Raw genomic sequence first — 18251 nt, 5'->3', positions numbered from 1 at the left:
AAAAATACTCACTGATGATTCTATTGTGTGGCAGTGAGGACTTATTGGTTTGCTTTCACTGCACCTGCTCTTTGCTGGCCCCTAGAAGTTCTCTACTCAGGTCATTGTCTAGTTTGCCTAATGGGTAAAAGCCAGCTCTGTCCATGCTGTGAATTTTAGCATATTTTCAGTACTTTTTGGTGAATGAATCTGCCCATGATCCACTTTATACATGGGCTGTGCTGCTAGTCTGTATTTGTGGAGCAATGTAAGTATGTGTGTTTCTCATTCTACAAAGTGTGGTATGTGTGAATTATGCATGCCATTGTGAGTGATCAGGAAGTGGTTATTAATGAAAGAAATGGCGATTAGGTACGTTGCATAGGGAGTGGCTGAAGTCGGGTAGTCCCAGTAAAGATTTGTTTGTATTGTTTTGTTTTCCATTGTTGGCTTGAAACTGTAAAGTGAGTTCTGTCCCTTTAATTTGAGCTTGCTTTTGTGACTTCTGTAAATACAATAAACAGTGTCCCAGGAGACCTTTGCAGTCAGGTGGTGAGTGGCTCACAGTGGAAGGTGCCCAGTCTGAAGGTCAGAGACATTTCCAACAAAGATTTCTAACTCACAACTCCAAGCTCCACAGTGAGAGCCAACAAATACAATATTCCTGGGGAATACTGAGCATATATAAAGATGCAGGACATGTCTGGCGATACCCATCTGTAGGGAGAAATCATATCTTTTAGTAGCAGGTAAGAAACTTATTTGTTTTCTATATAAGACTGAAGTTTAGAACTGCTAGTCTGTTACACATTGCCCAAGTCTCAAATAGCCCTGACAGGGGACTCCTTTAAATTGACTCAAATACAGAAATGAAATGTTGGCACCGATAGGGTTGTAAGGGAATTCATAATGAAGGGGGTCCCTGATGTCATAGCTAGAAAGCTTGCGTTAATGAAATCTTAGTTGACACTGACACGGTACTTCAGAAATGCCAGCATTTGTAAACTGTTGATGAAGATTTGAAGAATGAATGAGGCGATAGCTTTATTTCTCTCATAAATGCATTGGGGAAAGTGAACTTCACAGAAAGCAAGAAAATGATAATTAATTTTTGCTAAATAAATGGCAGTCTGGCTCCAGTAGAGTAGTTCTAGTATGGTATGAAGGTGCTTGTTTTATCCAGCATTGGCAGGGGTATGTCTGGGACTACATGCTGCTGACATCAAGTATAATTGTAGGGTACTGCTGTGAAGCATTTCCTTTGGCTTGTTTCCACTTTAGCAATTCTGATACTAGTGGCTTAAAGTGGTCCTGGCACATGAACCAGTGGGTGATTTGTTAATTTAAATGTGTAGTGATGGTATACACACATACATGTATGCACGTATGTCATTAAATGGCAAAATTCCACTTAAGCATATTTAGTAAATACACACAAATTTTACATAAAGCTTATTCCAGCACAATAGTTGTGTAATTCTGGACGAGCAGGTAACCCCTACCCTCCCCCCCCCCCCCCCACCCATAGTTGCAAATTCTGCAGAAGGAATCCACTCCGGATTTTTTGTATCTCTCTTAATTCACTGGGAATAGAAAGGGGAGGGCGGGGTGGGGGGGTGTTACACCCCAGGTGCCGTCTTGGTGCGCCAGAACCCCCCTTCCTCTCCACTCCCCCGCGCCTTTCTGTTCTCTTTCTTTTTCTTTATTTTAATTGGTAATTTTCAGTTAATATTCAGTGTTTTCAGTGCTCAGTTTCAGTGTCAACTCTGCCTACATGGAGAAGAAGCAGACTGAGATCTGCAGCTGACAGGCCAATCCCTTGTGATACCTGTTAGCCAGCCTACACAAGTATTTTTGGAGCTCAGGGCTGTCTCCACTTACCATCCCTCATCTACTTCTTCCTCCCTTCTAGTAGCATAACTGTCGGTCCACAGGGGTGTGGGTTCAGTCAGACTCTGTGTCTGACTGGCAGTCCAAAGATCAGCAATGAAGAAGGACTTCGGCACAAGGCAGTAATTTCTTCTCCTTTCCAGCTAATATACAGAGCTGAGGCAGGCTGAAGCACATTGCCAGCACAGGTCATAGTGGGTAAGGCTGTTACAGCCTATGTGGTGAATCAGAGGAGGGGGGAGGAGGCCTGAAAACACAGTATTTGAGTGTTTCTGCATGCCCCCCTATGTTCCCCCTTCTCAAAAATTCTAAATTTGTGACCAGGAGCATAGCTTCGTTGTGGGCCAAAGCTAGAACAGTCTCCCCTGAGGAGATTTGTAGGGTAGCAACTTGGTCCTCTCTACATACATTTGACAAATTTTTATAGAGTGTATGTTAAGAACATAAGAATTTGCCACTGCTAGGTCAGACCAGTGGTCCTTCGTGCCCAGCAGTCCGCTCATGCACTGGCCCCCAGGTCAAAGACCAGTGCCCTAACCGAGACTAGCTCTCCCTGCATTCGTTCTGGTTCAGCAGGAACATGTCCAACCTTGTCTTGAATCCCTGGAGGGTGTTTTCCCCTATAACAGATTCCGGAAGAGCATTCCAATTCTCTACCACTCTATGGGTGAAGAAGAAATTCCTTACGTTTGTATGTTCTCTCTACCTTGGAGAGGGTGAACAACCTGTCTTTATGTACTACATCTATTCCCTTCATTATCTTGAATGTTTTGATCATGTCCCCTCTGTCTCCTCTTTTCAAGGGAGAAGAGGCCCAACTTCTCTAATCTGTACAGCAATTCCTCTAACCCCTTAACCATTTTAATCGCTCTTCTCTGGACCCTTTCGAGTAGTACCGTGTCCTTCTTCATGTACAGCAACCAGTGCTGGACGCAGTATTCCAGGTGAGGGCGTACCATGGCCCAGTACAGCGGCATGATAACCTTCTCCGATCTGTTCATGATCCCCTTCTTAATCATTCCTAGCATTCTGTTTACCCTTTTCGCCGCTGCCGCACATTGTGCGGACGGCTTTATTGACTTGTCGTCCAGTACTTCCAAGTCTCTTTCTTTGGGGGTCTCTCCAAGTACCGCCCCGGACATCTTGTATTTGTGTATGGGATTTTTGATACCGACATGCATTACCTTACACTTATCCACGTTGAACCTCATTTGCTATGTCGCTGCCCATTTCTCGAGCATGGTTATGTCGCGTTGCAGATCTTCACAATCCCCTTGCGTCTTCACTACTCTGAATAACTTCGTATCATTTGCAAATTTAATCACCTCACTCATTGTACCCATTTCCAGATCGTTTATGAATATGTTGAAGAGCATGGGTCCAAGCACCGAACCCTGCGGCACCGCACTGGTGACGTTCTTCCAGTCCGAGTATTGTGCATTTACCCCTACTCTCTGTTTCCTATCCGCTAGCCAGTTTTTAATCCATGTGAGTATTTCACCCTCTATTCCATGACTCTCAATTTTCCGAAGTAATCATTCATGCGGAACCTTGTTGAACGCCTTCTGAAAATCCAGATATACAATGTCGACCGGGTCACCCTTGTCTATCTGCCTGTTTACTCCCTCGAAGAAGTGCACCAAGTTCTTCAAGCAAGAACGTCCTTTGCTGAAGCAGTGCTGACTGGTCCTCACCAGATTATGTCCGTCAAGGTGATCAATGATGCGGTCTTTTATTAGCGCCTCTACCATCTTTCCCGGTACCGAAATCAACTGCCTATTACTATGTGGCTTACAAATAGCCACATTCATAAAATAACTAAAAACATGCAAAAAACAAAATTTATACAGTCAGTAAACATTTCAAGTCCTTCAGTGAGAACAATTTATTCACAGTTTTCTGTTCTATAGCAATCAGAACCAGAATAAACAAGAATCATCATTCATTGCAATGCTTCTACAAAGAGTGTAGTCTTAAGTATTTTCTTGAACTTCTGAATATCAGTGAGAGCTCTTTGTGGTCCAGTTATCTTATTCCACAGAGTTACTCCTATGATGAAGAAAGCAGATGCTCTCGTATAATCATAGTGAATTTTTGAGAAGTCCATCACCAACAGTCGTATTGCACCCTCAGATCTCAAAGTTCTAAGTGGTCAGACTCTGCCTTTGGGTCCTTAGTTTTACAGGCCGGCGCAGTCAGCCCGCCCTAGATTTCTGGGAGTGCTTATGTACATCCCGCTTATCTAGAATGACACATCTATTGCACTGGAAAAAGAGATTATGTTCTCTTTGATAATATCTTTTGCAGTAGATAGGTGTGTCATTCTGGATCCCCACCCTGTCCTTCTTGCGCCTGCCGACTGTCTCATTCTAATTGTTCTTCTTCAAATATGTATCTTGGATGCTAGTCAGCCCTTTGGGCCCTGAAGAATACTGTATAATAGGTTTCTAGAGTCTACAGGGGTACTACCAGAGCTCCTTTGGTGCTTCTGTTAGCATTTGGTTATTATTTCATGGTTCAAGTGTTATTTTGTTAGAGCAGAACTGTTTGTTTGGGAAGTTTCCCATTTCCTTACTTCACTTTATCATGGAGGAACTCTTGCATGCTTGGAAACTAACTGTAGGTGTCAGTAGAGCTCCCAATGAAGTAAGAGAGATACAGAAAAAATCCGGAGTGGATTACTTCTGCAGAGCTTGTGGCGATGGGGAGATTACCCGTGTGTCCAGAATGATATACCTATCTACTGGAAAGTATATTATCAAGGTAAGAACATAATCTCTTTTTTTGACAGAGGGGTGCACACATAGGTGAAGGCTGGGTGCAGTGCAAGAGGGACTTACATGTAGCATGTAACTTACAGAATATGCTACATGCATATCTCTTGCATTTAGGTGTAAACACTTACACCAGCTTTATGGCTGGCATAAGTGCTCAAGCCTAACAGAATCGGGCACCTAAATTTAGACACACTGTTATAAAATTGTGCTTTTTGTACACTAATACCTGCCAAGTCACTCTGCAGCAAGCACAGATCATATGTATATATATTTATCTACATTTCTGAATCAGGGATTAATGATGGAGTTTTGGAAAGTGGTTGGGAGTCCTGCACTGCTCTGTTGCTAGACTATGAGATCTGTTACTATGGAAACAGAAGCACTGGAAAAATCAGAACAAAGTAACAGCAACGTGGATAGGAGTGTGAAGAAAAGCAGCTTATGGAAGAGAGTTCCACAGCTGGATGTGATCTCTGATGAGGAAGAGAAGGAAGACTTAGAGGCCAATGACTATGTGAAAGAGGCAAGACAGCCTCGGAGGCAGTACATTCCTATTCGAAGGAACTCCAGGTACTACCGTTCGATACGTGTTCGAAACAGACAAAAAAGGGAGGGAAGGAACAGTAAAGAGGAGACCAAGGTTGAGAACACCACAGGTGAGTATGACCTAAAGGCCTAACATTCATTGCCTCTGTTTATTCAATAGGGTGGAAGGTAAGGAAACCAAGTAGTTCTTAAATTTTAGAATATTATTTGGTTCCTTCCTCTCCCAAAGTAAGTCTTCATCCAAAGTTTGAAACAATGAAAGGTGTGTGTGACCCCTTTTTTTGTGCAGTTCTCTACCTTTATTGATTACATTAAAAAGTCTTGTAATAGGATGCTTGGGTATGTTGGTTAAAATTCGCATCAGATGGAGGCCTGGATATACTATATCTCATGAATAATAAACAGAGTCAAGAAGGAAGAGAATAAGAAAAGGTAGACAAAGTTGATTTGATTTACTTATGATAAATTGGATATTAATTAAAAAAAAAAAAAAAAAAAGGAAGGGGAATTGTGATAGACCTTAGGTTCCAAAATGGTTAGACTTGGGTTAAAGAGCAAGTTGTCTTAGAAACATATAAACAGAAAATGAAGGCATCATTATGCTTTCTTCTTTATTAGAGATCCTGCTTTCTTAAATTCAAATATAGTATTCAACAAATCCACATTCACCGGAAGGCCATTCACCCATTTATTATCCTTTCAAACATTCATCTTACGCCCCCTCATTCAAGAGTTTCTTTCAGTTGAAAGATATTTGCTTCCTGTGGATCTATATACTGGAATCTGCTTAGGTTATAGGTAGAATACAAATATTTAAAATAAATTAATAACTCTTATCTCCCTCTTCCACTTTTCTGCCAATGTATACAAATTAAGATTTTTAAGTTTGTCCCCATACACTTTTTTTATGAAGAATAGTAACCATTTGTGTAGCCATTCTCTGGAGCAGGGGTCTCAAAGTCCCTCCTTGAGGGCCGCAATCCAATCGGGTTTTCAGGATTTCCCTAATGAATATGCATGAAATCTATGTGTATGCACTGCTTTAAATGCATATTCATTGGTGAAATCCTGAAAACCTGACTGGATTGCGGCCCTCAAGGAGGGACTTTGAGATCCCTGCTCTGGAGAATACAGTGGTCTCAAACTCATTGCCTGGGGGTCACATGTGGCCCGCCAAGTACTATTTTGAGGCCCTCGGTATGTTTATCATAATCACAAAAGTAAAATAAAACAGTTTCTTGATCACATGTCTCTTTAGCAATAAATTACAATATTTATTATTATTAAGACTTAGCCAAAAGGAAAGATTTATAAACTATAAAGAGTTTTACCTCATGCAAAATTGTCATTTCTTTAATACAAAATTAACTATTTTTTCTGAGGTCCTCCAAGTACCTACAAATCCACATTGTGGCCCTGTAAAGTTTGAGTTTGAGACCAATGGTTTAGAAGGTGCAGTCTCCAGAATTGTACACTCCATCAGTTTTAAAAGAAGTATTTGGTGATCTGCAAAATTTTTAAGCCCATGATGTAGCTTGTTCAGAGAGTATGAAAATATGTGGCAGTGATGATTCAGAAAACAAAGGTGCATGATAGTAGAATGGAGAATGCTGTTGATAACAATGCAATTGTAGTACCGACTGCAGTGATATACAATGATGGTGTATCTGTAGGAACCCATTCAAAAGAAGAGTCAATGAACACAAGCAGTAGGAGAAAAGAGAAATGCAAGCCATAGATCAAATCACTATGTGGCTCATTTTTAAAAGAGAAAAGCATTTTAAAAAAAACCCAACAGCTAAACCAGCACCTGGACATTTTAATTGCCAAAACATCCAAGTTCTTATTTTCGCAACTAATTTTTTAAACGTATTGTAGGGCATTAACCCCCCCCCCCCCAGGAAGTCTAAATGTTAAGGGGACATGTATGAGGCATGATTTGGGTAGGCTTAGCACTTGGACGTCTTGCAGGGTTAATCAAACCTTTTTCAAGACCTCCAGGGCGTCATTTAGATGTTTAGAGTTAGACCTGTTTTAAAAGCGAATAAGAACCAAAAAGGTACCCAAACAGACCAGATAACTACTGGAAGATGACTGTATTGTCCCCCACACTCCCCCAGTATTCACTGACCCCTTCTCACCCCCCCCCCCCAAAGATATAAATGAAACAGTATATACTTGTCTCTAGAACAGAAACACCTGGTATGGGAAAGCCTAGTAGAGTAGTACACAGGAGTCTTAATTAGCCTGATGGGTGGGCTAGTGAACCATAGAGAAGAGGACCTAGGCCCTTAAGCCACTCTACTCTACCCACTACCTTAATGGTGGAAAGTGTGAGCCACCAAAAAAGCACAGTTACTTATCGTAACAGGTGTTATCCAGGGACAGCAGGCAGCTATTCTCACATATGGATGACTTCATCCACGGAGCCTTGATGCGAACAGCCTAGCAAACATACTTGCTTGTAGAAACTATAGAAGTTTTGAGTCAGCTGCATCACGCATGCGCGAGTGCCTTCCCTCCCAGCGCAGGGTGAGTCTCTTCAGTTCAGATAGCTAGCAGAGAAGCCAACCAGGGGAGGTGCGTGGGTTGTGAGAATAGCTGCCTGCTGTCCCTGGATAACACTTGTTACGGTAAGTAATTGTGCTTTATCCCAGGACAAGCAGGCAGTTTATTCTCACATATGGGTGACCTCCAAGCTAACTAGAATGGGATGGGGGAGCGTTGTCAACTTAGGAGAACAAATTTTGTAATACCCTCTGGCCAAAATGGCCATCCCGTCTGGAGAAAAGATCCAGACAAGAGAGAGGTGAAAGTATAAACCGAGGACCAGGTAGCAGCTTTGAAAATTTCCTCAATAAGTGTAGATCTGAGGAAAGCTACTGAAGCTGCCATTGCTCTGACTTTGTGGGCTGTGACTCGACTCTGTAGTTGTAATCCAGCCTGGGCATAGCAGAAAGAAATACAAGCAGCCATCCAGTTGGAGATGGTTCGCTGAGAGATTGGATAATAATAATAACGGTATATATACCGCAAGACCGTGAAGTTTTATGCGGTTTACAATGATGTCCCAACTTGTTTGGATCGATGGAGACAAAAAGTTGAGGAGCAGTTGTGTGTGGTTTGGTGCATTCCAAGTAGAAGGCCAAAGCACGTTTACAGTCCAGAGTATGAAGAGCTGATTCTCCAGGATGAGAATGAGGCCTTGGAAAAAACATTGAAAGTACAATAGATTGGTTGAGATGAAATTCTGAAACCACTTTAGGTAAGAATTTAGGATGAGTACGGAAGACCACCTTGTCATGATGAAAAACTGTAAAATGTGGATCAGTATCTAATGCTTGCAGCTCACTGACTCATTGAGCAGATGTGAGAGCAATGAGAAACACCACTTACCAAGTGAGATACTTCAGATGAGCCATAGACATTGGTTTAAATGGAGGCTTCATCAATTGAGCAAGAACAACATTGAGATCCCAAACCATTGGAAGTGGTTTGAGAGGAGGTTTGACATTGAAGAGTCTTTTCATGAATCTGGAAACCACTGGATGAGCAGAGAAGGGTTTCCCTTCATTAGGCTGATGGAAAACAGCAATTGCACTGAGATGGACTCGAATCGATGTAGACTTGAGGCCAGAGACGGATAAGTGCAAAAGATAATCTAGAACAGAAGATAAGGAGGAATCTTGAGGCTCCTTATTGCGAGAGATGTATGTACCATGTAGAAAATCTAGTCCATTTTTGGTAGTAGCATTGTCTAGTGGCAGGCTTCCTAGAAGCCTCTAAAATGTCTCTTACAGGTTGAGAAAAGTGAAGAGGAGTTATGTTGAGAGGTACCAAGCTGTCAGGTGTAGAGACTGAAGGTTGGAATGAAGCAGAGATCCTTGACTCTGTATAAGCAGAGATGGAAAAATTGGTAGAAGGTATGACTCCCTGCTGCTGAGTTGAAGTAGAAGGGAAAACCAAGGTTGTCTTGGCCACCGAGGAGCTATCAGAATCATGGTGGCATGATCGTTCTTCAACTTGACCAGAGTCTTGAGAATAAGAGGGAATGCATATAGAAAAAGATTTGTCCATTCCAGTAGAAAAGAATCTGCCTCGAGGCGATGAGGAAAATATATCCTGGAGCAGAACTGGGACAGTTTGTGGTTGTGGGGAGATACAAAGAGATCTATCTGAGGAGTTCCCCACTGTGAAAAAAATGTGATAAAGAGGCAAGGAATTGAGTGTCCATTCATGAGGTTGCAGAAGACGACTCAATTTGTCCGCCAAACAATTTTCACCCCATGGATGTAGACAGCTTTCAGGAAGGTGTTGTGGAGGATTGCCCACTCCCAAACCTGAAGAGCTTCTTGACAAAGGGAGTGAGATCCCATACCCCCTGATTGTTGACAGAGTACATGGCGACATGGTTGTCCATATGAATGAGGACTACCTGGTCGTGAAGAAGATGTTGAAAAGCTTTGAGAGCATAGAAAATCACTCTGAGTTCCAACAGATTGATGTGACACTGACGATCCATACTGGTCCAGTGGCTTTGAGTACGGAAACCATCGAGGTGAGCCTCCCAAGTGTAGGTCGAGGAATCTGTTGTGAGTACCTTCTGATGGGGGGGCATTTGAAACAGCAAGCCTCTGGAGAGATTGGAAGAGAGCATTCACCAGCGGAGAGACTGTCTCAATGAAGGAGTGACTGTAATGTGTCAAGAGAGTGGGTCGCAAGCCTGCGTCCACTGAGATGCCAGGGTCCACTGAGGAATTCTGAGGTGAAGTCTGGCAAAAAGAGTCACGTGTACTGTGGAGGCCATGTGACCTAGGAGTACCATCATGTGTCTCGCTGAGATTGAAGAACGGGAAGACACTGCATGACAGAGTTGAAGAAGAGCCTCCAGACGCTGTTGCAGAAGGAATGCTCTGAGTTGGATAGTGTCTAGAACAGCACCGATGAACTGTAGATTCTGAGAGGACTGAAGTTGGGATTTGGAAAAATTGATTTCGAAACCCAAGCTGTGTAGGAACCACGTAGTCCATTGGGTCGCTACAATAACCCTCTGAGATGTTGAATTTTTGATGATCCAGTCGTCTAGGTAAGGGAACATGGGAAGACCATGGTTCCTTAAAGCTGCTGTTACCACCACCAGGCACTTGGTGAATACTCTAAAAAATGAAGCCAGGACAAAGGGTAGCACTCTGAATTGGTAATGCAGTTTCCCCACCCGTAATCTGAGATACTGACGGGAGGTCTGTGAGTAGAAACCTCTTTGAGATCCAGAGAACATAACCAATCGTTCTGATCTATAAGGGGGATAGGGACGTCAGGGACAACATGCGAGATTTTTCTAAAAAATTGTTGAGAGCTCTGAGATCTAAAATGGGTCTCAGATCCCCTGAGTTCTTCAGAACTAGGACGTAACAGGAATAAAACCCCCTGCTCTGCTGTTCCAAGGGAACTCCTCGATGGCATGGAGACGAAGCAGAGCTTTAGCTTCCTGAAGAAGAAGGGCGGTCTGGGATTGATTGGAAGGATACTCTCTTGGAGGAAGCTCTGGTGGAACCTGAGTGAAAAGAAGAGAGTATCCTTCCCCGATTATTGTCCTGAGTAGGACGTGAAGGTTTTGTAGGAGCTGACTTTGGTCTGACAATGGAAGCAAAAGATTTTTGATGATCTGACAACTTTTTAGTGGCAGCCTCTATGGATTCATCAAAGAGGTCATAGCCTTGATAAGGAATGTTAGCCAGATGGCAATGGTGTGAAGCTAGGCCAAGTGGCGCAGTGCTACAGAAAAAGCAGTGGCCCTATCCGACAGCTCAAAGACGTCATAAGATGACCGGAGAAAATGCAATCTGAGTTGTGACAGAGAAGCAGTGACTTCTTGGAAATCGAAATGGCTATGTTAATCCAGGTTCTTCAGAAAACCTGGAAGATTAATAAGGAATTTTATATATACGGCGTCCAAACTTGTCCATAGTCTTACCCTCCCTTCCAGAAGGAACTGTAGCAGAGACCTTGGAAGGATGGGGTCCTGTCAAAAAGGACTCCAGAAGGAGGGATTGGTAAGATAATTGTGAATTCTCAAACCCTTTGCAATGCAGAGATCTATAACTCGAGACCAATTTGTCTGGAACAGCAGGTATAGCAGGCGGAGTCTCCAGACAACGTGTGAAAGCTTAAGACAAAAGCTTTTTAAGAGGAAACTTAAGTTGAGGTAGATGCATGACCTCGAAATACTCCTTAGAGTATTTAGAACCAGCATCGAACTGACCATCTGATGAAGGAAGGAGGAGAAAGACTTCTGATCCACCAAGGCCTTGCCTCGAGAATGGCTTGATGACCTTGAGGCAGCTCGAGTGGAGAACGAAGGTGAAGCCTCTCTGGAGAAGTGACAATTCAATGAATATGGAGAATTGGAGGAGGCAATGAAAACAGCTGATTCCTCATGGTCCGGAAGCGGAGACCTGGAGCGAGGAGTTGGTGGCCTCGAAGAACTGAAAGGTCTGGAATGAGGCCCAGACGAAGAACGTTGCTCTTTAGAAGATCTGCGCTTCGATGGATGTCTTGATGAAGACCTCGATCATCAACGAGAGTGGTGCCTGGAGGCAGGTCTCGAGGATCGAGGAAACGTCGCCCTATGTATGGAAAACAGGCAAAGCTGCTGGTGAATGGATAGGACTTGAAGCTGTAGATCGAAACTCAGTAGTTTGGATCGTAAAATCTCGAAGCACTCCCAAAGACTCTGCTCCTTGCATAGAGTGTGAAGGCTCCAATCGAGACTCTCGCAAAGAATCTACTCCTTGCATAGAGTGTGAAAGCTCCAATCGAGATACTCACAAAGAATCTACTCCTTGCATAGAGTGTGAAAGCTCCAATCGAGATACTCGCAAAGAATCTACTCCTTCCATAGAGTGTGAAGGTTCCAATCGAGACACTCGCAAAGAATTTACTCCTCGCATCGAGTGTGTAGATGCCAAACCAGACACTCGCAAAGACTCTGCTCCTTGCATAGAGTGTGAAGCTGCAGCTTGAGGCACTAAGAGGGGCTCGACCTCGTGGGAGACTGCTGATTTCCCAGGCTGGATTATAGGAGGCATTATCGAGGCAGAACCATATTTGCTCAATAACTGAACAAATTGCTGCTCCAACATGATCTGGAGATAAGCCTGCAAAGGTGGATCTGCGTCTGGACCACTTGCTAAGGCTAAAGGTTCCAAGGTGGTAGTGGAGAGGAGGACCACTGCAGGAACCTTCTGCTGATGTATCTGACCTGAGGAGAGCTCATGGGAAGATAAAGCAGGTGTACTCAAGGCTAAAGACGATCCAAATGAGGATGGCCAGATGAGGCTCGAGGTCGGAGTAGCGGAAGCAGGAGGACCCTCGCTGGAAGGCGGGACCGAGGTAGCACTTGAGGTTGAGGGTGTTTCCGAGGAGTTCATGCTGAAGAATGTTTCCACTAAAACTGAACAGCGTTGAAGGGCTCGAGGTTGAAGAGTAGCACAGCGCTCACCCGACTTTGGAAGATGGGCTGGCCCAAGGTACTGGAGGCACCAGCGGAGTGGGACCGTGAGAGAAATCGGACGCTGGCAGTGGCTACACTTCCGGAAACCCATGACTGGCCGGGACATAGGAGGGAAGATAGCCGCTGTGAAGTCGAAGCCCGCAGGCTGTGGTCGCACGGCCTGACCTGCTAGTCAGTCACTGAAGAAAAGATTAAAATAAGTCTTCTTTTTTTTTTTTAAACTGAAAAGAAAGAAAATAACACAGCGTTTCATGAAGAAAGAAAACACAAACCGCGGTGAGAGAAGGCACGAAGTAACAAAATTAAAAGCAGAGAGTCAAAGACGGACTTCTCGGCTCTGCGGATTACTGAGAACTGAGGAGACTCGCCCTGCGCTGGGAAGGAAAGCACTCGCGCATACATGGTGCAGCTGACTCGAAACTTCTAAAGTTTTCTACAAGCAAGTATGCTTGTGAGGCTGTCCGCATCGGGGCTCCGTGGATGACATCACCCATATGTGAGAATAGGCTGCCTGCTTGTCCTGGGATAACCTACTGTACTGCTATATAGGTGATACCTGCAACTATAAGGGCTATTACAGTGGTAAATAGGTGGGTATAGTAGATTTGGGGGGAGTTTTGGAGGGCTCACATACACTAAAAGGGGGTTCTGATGAAATATATACCTGGCACCCTTTATGTGAACTTCACAGCATTGTCCCCTAGGGTGCCTCGCTGCCCTGTTGGGATGTCTGTGGCCAGTCCATTAAGATGCTGGTTCCTTTCACATCCAAATGGGCCTGATTTGGATGTTTTGAACATGAACGTTTTTATATTTGAAAATGGCCAAAATCATTAGATGTCCTAAGGACCAAGATATCCAAATAGATAATTTTCAGAAAAAAAAAAATTTGATGTCCAGCGGTTTTGAAAATGGATGTTTTGCAGGAAATATCCGGTCGGACTTAGATGTACTATCAAAAATGTTCCCTAAAACAAATCAAATACAACCTCAAAACAAATCTCTCTCCAAAGAGACTAAATACTTTTCTATTGCCAATAACGGGAATAATATTATTAAGAATGGAAATGCTATCCTTAAACCCTAAGCTGCTCAACAGAAATTCAGTATCTATTGGAAAGTGAATCCTCATTTCTTCTGCTATTCAATGTATTTGGAACAAGGGATTTTCTCATTAACAAAGTTTTGCTCATGCCATTAGGAAGGTGTTCCTTTTCTTCTTTAACTGTTTAGTTTCAGAGAAATCATCCTAAATATCTATCTGTTTTCCACCATAACCTCTCAGACATGTGAAGGGTCAGGATTCAGATAAGAGGAATCTAAAGAATGTCTTTGTTTGGCCAGAGCTAGAGAGTTTAGCTGAGCCTGGCATTCTGGGCTGCTGCAGCTGGAATGCAGCCCTGCCTCTTTAAACAAACAGAAACTAAAGCAGAGTGCATTTATTTTTTCTGGATTCAGCTCTGCTCCTATTGACTGTTTTATATCACACACGACATATACAAGTGTAATATTCTGACCTTAATGAGAAGACAAATCTAAAGTTTCAAATCACCCTTTAGCTGCAGAACTTGTGTTCTCTAAGCACCAAAGGACTCATCCACGTTCTAGCCAGGAGACAGTACATCCAGCTCTTTTTCTGAGCAAAGAGCCAATTTACTCAAGAGCAGGGGTTTGTTTCATTTCCCAGCCATGAAAAAACATTCTTCTTTTCTGAGAAAACCATCTCCCAGTCAAAATGCTCAATTGGCAAGTTCTCAGTGATTATACATATGTAAGCATATACAGTATATATATATATATATATATATATTTTTTTTTTAGTACTCCACTTCCATAAATTAAATTATTCCCAAATAGTGTGCACGTATAAAATATAAAACTTCCACAATAACAATGTTTCCAAACTCATGCCAAGATATTTTATATAAAGGAAACTGAAGGTTCAAAAACACAACACAAAGAAGTCATAGACTCCAGTAGAGGTATTTTAAGTTCAATAGTTTTTATTGATTTTAGCATATAAAAGTACAATAAATGTTAACAAGGCAAGATACATACAAGCTGCATCAATGCAAGGAGTCACAAAATATTATTAATATAATATAATACAGCAAGCAGACCCATACCTATTTAGAAGGAGGAGAGTATCAGCACAACGCGCAGCCAGAAGTACATGTAGTATCCAAAACACAGAGAGAGAGACACCAGAGCCATATACCTAAAGGAATGTGTAGAGAGAGCCAGGAGACAACAGCTATGTTCATATGTAGACATCCATGTTCCAGGACTTGAACTGAATATCATTAGCCTGTACTGCAATAGAAGTTAACTGGACCAAATTTTGGTATAGGAGCTATAATGCTTTCATACTTTACTGTAAGGCATAGTGTATTCCACCAGGTGATGTGGTTCACCCTAGAAAGGTCTTTCCAGCAATGTAATATGTTTTTAAGGGCTAGGAATATCAAGATGTTAAGCAGTCGCGCCTTATGATCAGGTAGTGTATGTAGCAGGCCGTGATTACCTAATATAATAATGCGCAAACTCAAAGGTTCTTGTATGTGTAAGATTTTAGAAATGGTATCCCATATTTTATGTTAAATGTGTATAATCATAGATCATAAGCATTAACGTGCCCTCCTGCGAGTTACAAGACCAACATATAGAAGAGAGTCTGTTTGGAAAATTTGCTACCTTAATTGGGGTCCAGTGAGTTCTATGCACCAGGAAGAACATAGATTGAAGAACACTGGCAGATCGAGAGGATTTAAACAAATTTTTCCAGACTTTCTGCCAAGTCTGCCGAGTGTGGGGAGCAGTGTCAGCAGCCTGTTTGACCATAGAAACCGCTGTCATGGTTTGGTAAAAGGGGGGGCGAGTTAGTGGCGGGCTGATCTCACCATTAGTAAACACCACTATGCAAACACACATGCACATTCTGCATGGTAAGGGTCATGCTCACCAGTCAGAACATCCACCCCATGCTCTGGAGGTCGCAGGTTCAAATCCCAGCTGTGCCGCCCTCCCCCAAAAAAGGGGAGTGGAGACTTTGCTATTTTAATTCACAATGGGAGTTAATACAACACGGATTGTTTAGGAAGAACACTATTTGATTTCACTGGGTGATACTCACCAGCATAGACGCAAACGTGTCATCTGGGACCGACATTTCAGGACAGACTTGGAATTGGGGTCTGTGCGGACACCTGGAATGCGCTTCCAGAGGGCGTAATAGGGCAAAGTACGGTACTGGGGTTCAAGAAAGGATTGGACAATTTCCTGCTGGAAAAGGGGATAGAGGGGTATAGATAGAGGATTACTGCACAGGTCCTGGACCTGTTGGGCCGCCGCATGAGCGGACTGCTGGGCACGATGGACCTCAGGTCTGACCCAGCAGAGGCATTGCTTATGTTCTTATGTTCTTATGTCTCATCTTCTAATGAAAGTCCCAAATCTCCATGCCATGCATTCATCACGTTCGACAGGGGGGAAGTCATAGATTTTCTCATGAGGACATACCATCTTGAAGCAACTCCTTTTTTGTTGTTATTACTTAGCGATGTTTGAGAAATAAGTTCTGGAGTAGTTCTCAATTTCCCCACATCCGGATAAAGAGCTATCAAGCAGTGGCTCAGCTGTATCCAGCGATACTGTTGATGAGGTAGCAAATTGTAACAAATGTAAAGGTCCTCAAAGGATATCCATTGGGAATCCTTTATTAAATCCTGAAGAGTCCAGATGCCACAATTCTGCCACAGCTTCCAATCAAGTGATCTGTCCTGTATCTTAATATGATCGTTATGCCACAGTAAAATTTGACGAGATTCATGCCATTTAATTTCCATCAAGTTGTCGTAGGCTTTGAGAATTTCATGAGTAGAATAGTAAATGAATTGTTGTTTATCTTTTACTCGTAGTGGAGTAGATAGAGTGTAGACAAGGCGAGAGTGATCATGCATACTTTATTGTACCCAGATGGGAGAATTATGGGTGGTGTCAGTATCCAACCACAACGAACCATGTTGCATGATAAAAGCTTGGTGGTAGTGTAAGAAGTCAGGGAAGTTTACTCCCCCCCCCCCCCCAACGCTTTGGGTTGCTTCAATTTACATAGCGCAATTCAAGGTTGTCTATTTTGCCATAAAAATGTACTCAAACAACTTTCAACGTCATGGTATGTACGTTGTTTGAACAAAAATGGAATCATGCTCAGAATTTAATTTATTTTGGGGAGTAGCATTATCTTAATTGTGTCCAGTCGGCCCCACCAGGTCAACTTGAGGGGGGACCATTTTTGAGTGGAGTCTTTGATGGTTTTAAGAATATATTCTGTGTTGTTCTGCTCCACATCTTCCAAGGTGGGGCCCACATAAACACCCAGATATTGCATCTTAATGGGATTCCAAAGAAAACCATATGAGTCCATTTCATGCTTGTCTTGAACACAATTTAATGGCAGTATCTCAGATTTTGATGTGTTTAATTTGTATCCAGAGACTAATGCATAGCTGTCTATCACATTGAGGACAGATGGAATTAAATTAGGAGTTACATGCTGATAATTTAACCTCCACATTTTCATGGACAAATCCCTTGATGGAGTCATTTGCACGGATAGCAGTCAATAACGGTTCTAGGGCTAAATTGAACAATAGTGGCAAAAGTGGGCATCCCTGCCATGTTCCCCTCGATGGCTGAAAAGAAGCAGACAGGTTTCCACTGATGCAAATTTTAGTAGTGGAGGCATAGTATAAGACTTTAATCATTTGCATAAATTGCATGGGGAAGCCAAATCTAGTTAGAGTGGAAAACAGAAAGGACCATTCCACTCTGTCGAAAGCCTTCTCAGCATCTAATGCTAATAAGGCAAGCTTATGGGATTTTGACTGGCATGCAGATATAATATTAGATAGAGTGCGCGTGTTGTTGGAGGAGTGGTGACCATATATGAAACCCGTTTGGTCCTCAGCAATCACCAAGGGTAGCACTTTCTGTAGGCGGGATGCTATTGACTTGGTGTCAATTTTAGCGTCGACGTTTATCATCAAGAGTGATCTGTAGTTACTACCAGTTTAGGATCTTTGCCCTGTTTAGTAATCACAATTATAGTTGCCTCCGTAAAAGTCTCACCTGCTTTCCACTGCGATGCTAGATGTTCAAAAAACTATAGCAAAAGTGGGCATGTAGCATGTCGTCTTTAAAGGCTTGATAAAATTTGACAGTAATGCCATCTGGTCCTGGCGCTTTATTTGTCACCATGTCGTTAATGATATCAATGATTTCCACAACTGACATAGGGGATGTCAATTTATAGTGATCCAACTCGGGTAAAAGAGGCAAAGAGACTTGTTCAAGAAATGCATGTGGATCATCTTTATTATGCGATTCAGATGTATACAAAATTTCATAGAACTGTAATATCTCAGTTGTATATTACATTACATTACATTAGTGACTTCTATTCCTCCTGTACCTTGCAGTTCTAAGTGGATTACAGTAGAAGATAGCTGGACATTTCCAGGAAGTTACAATTTAGGGGTCGGTTA

The 18251-nt window shown here is 42.7% G+C and overlaps 1 protein-coding gene across 1 annotated transcript in view; it reads left to right on the top strand.

Moving 5' to 3' along the window:
• Positions 1-537: 537 nt before the first annotated feature.
• NGEF (neuronal guanine nucleotide exchange factor) overlaps positions 538-18251 on the top strand; it is a 290217-nt gene continuing 272503 nt past the window's right edge. The window contains exons 1-2 of the mRNA XM_033958541.1: positions 538-728; positions 4939-5302. Coding sequence (XP_033814432.1) covers positions 4999-5302 — 304 coding nt within the window. The 5' untranslated portion in view covers positions 538-728; positions 4939-4998. The remainder of the gene's footprint in view (positions 729-4938; positions 5303-18251) is intronic.

This window comes from Geotrypetes seraphini, chromosome 9 (genome assembly GCF_902459505.1).
Source record: "Geotrypetes seraphini chromosome 9, aGeoSer1.1, whole genome shotgun sequence".
Lineage (NCBI taxonomy): Eukaryota > Metazoa > Chordata > Amphibia > Gymnophiona > Dermophiidae > Geotrypetes > Geotrypetes seraphini.
The sequence above is the reverse complement of the archived record's forward strand: the minus strand, read 5'-3'. Positions and strand labels throughout refer to the sequence as shown.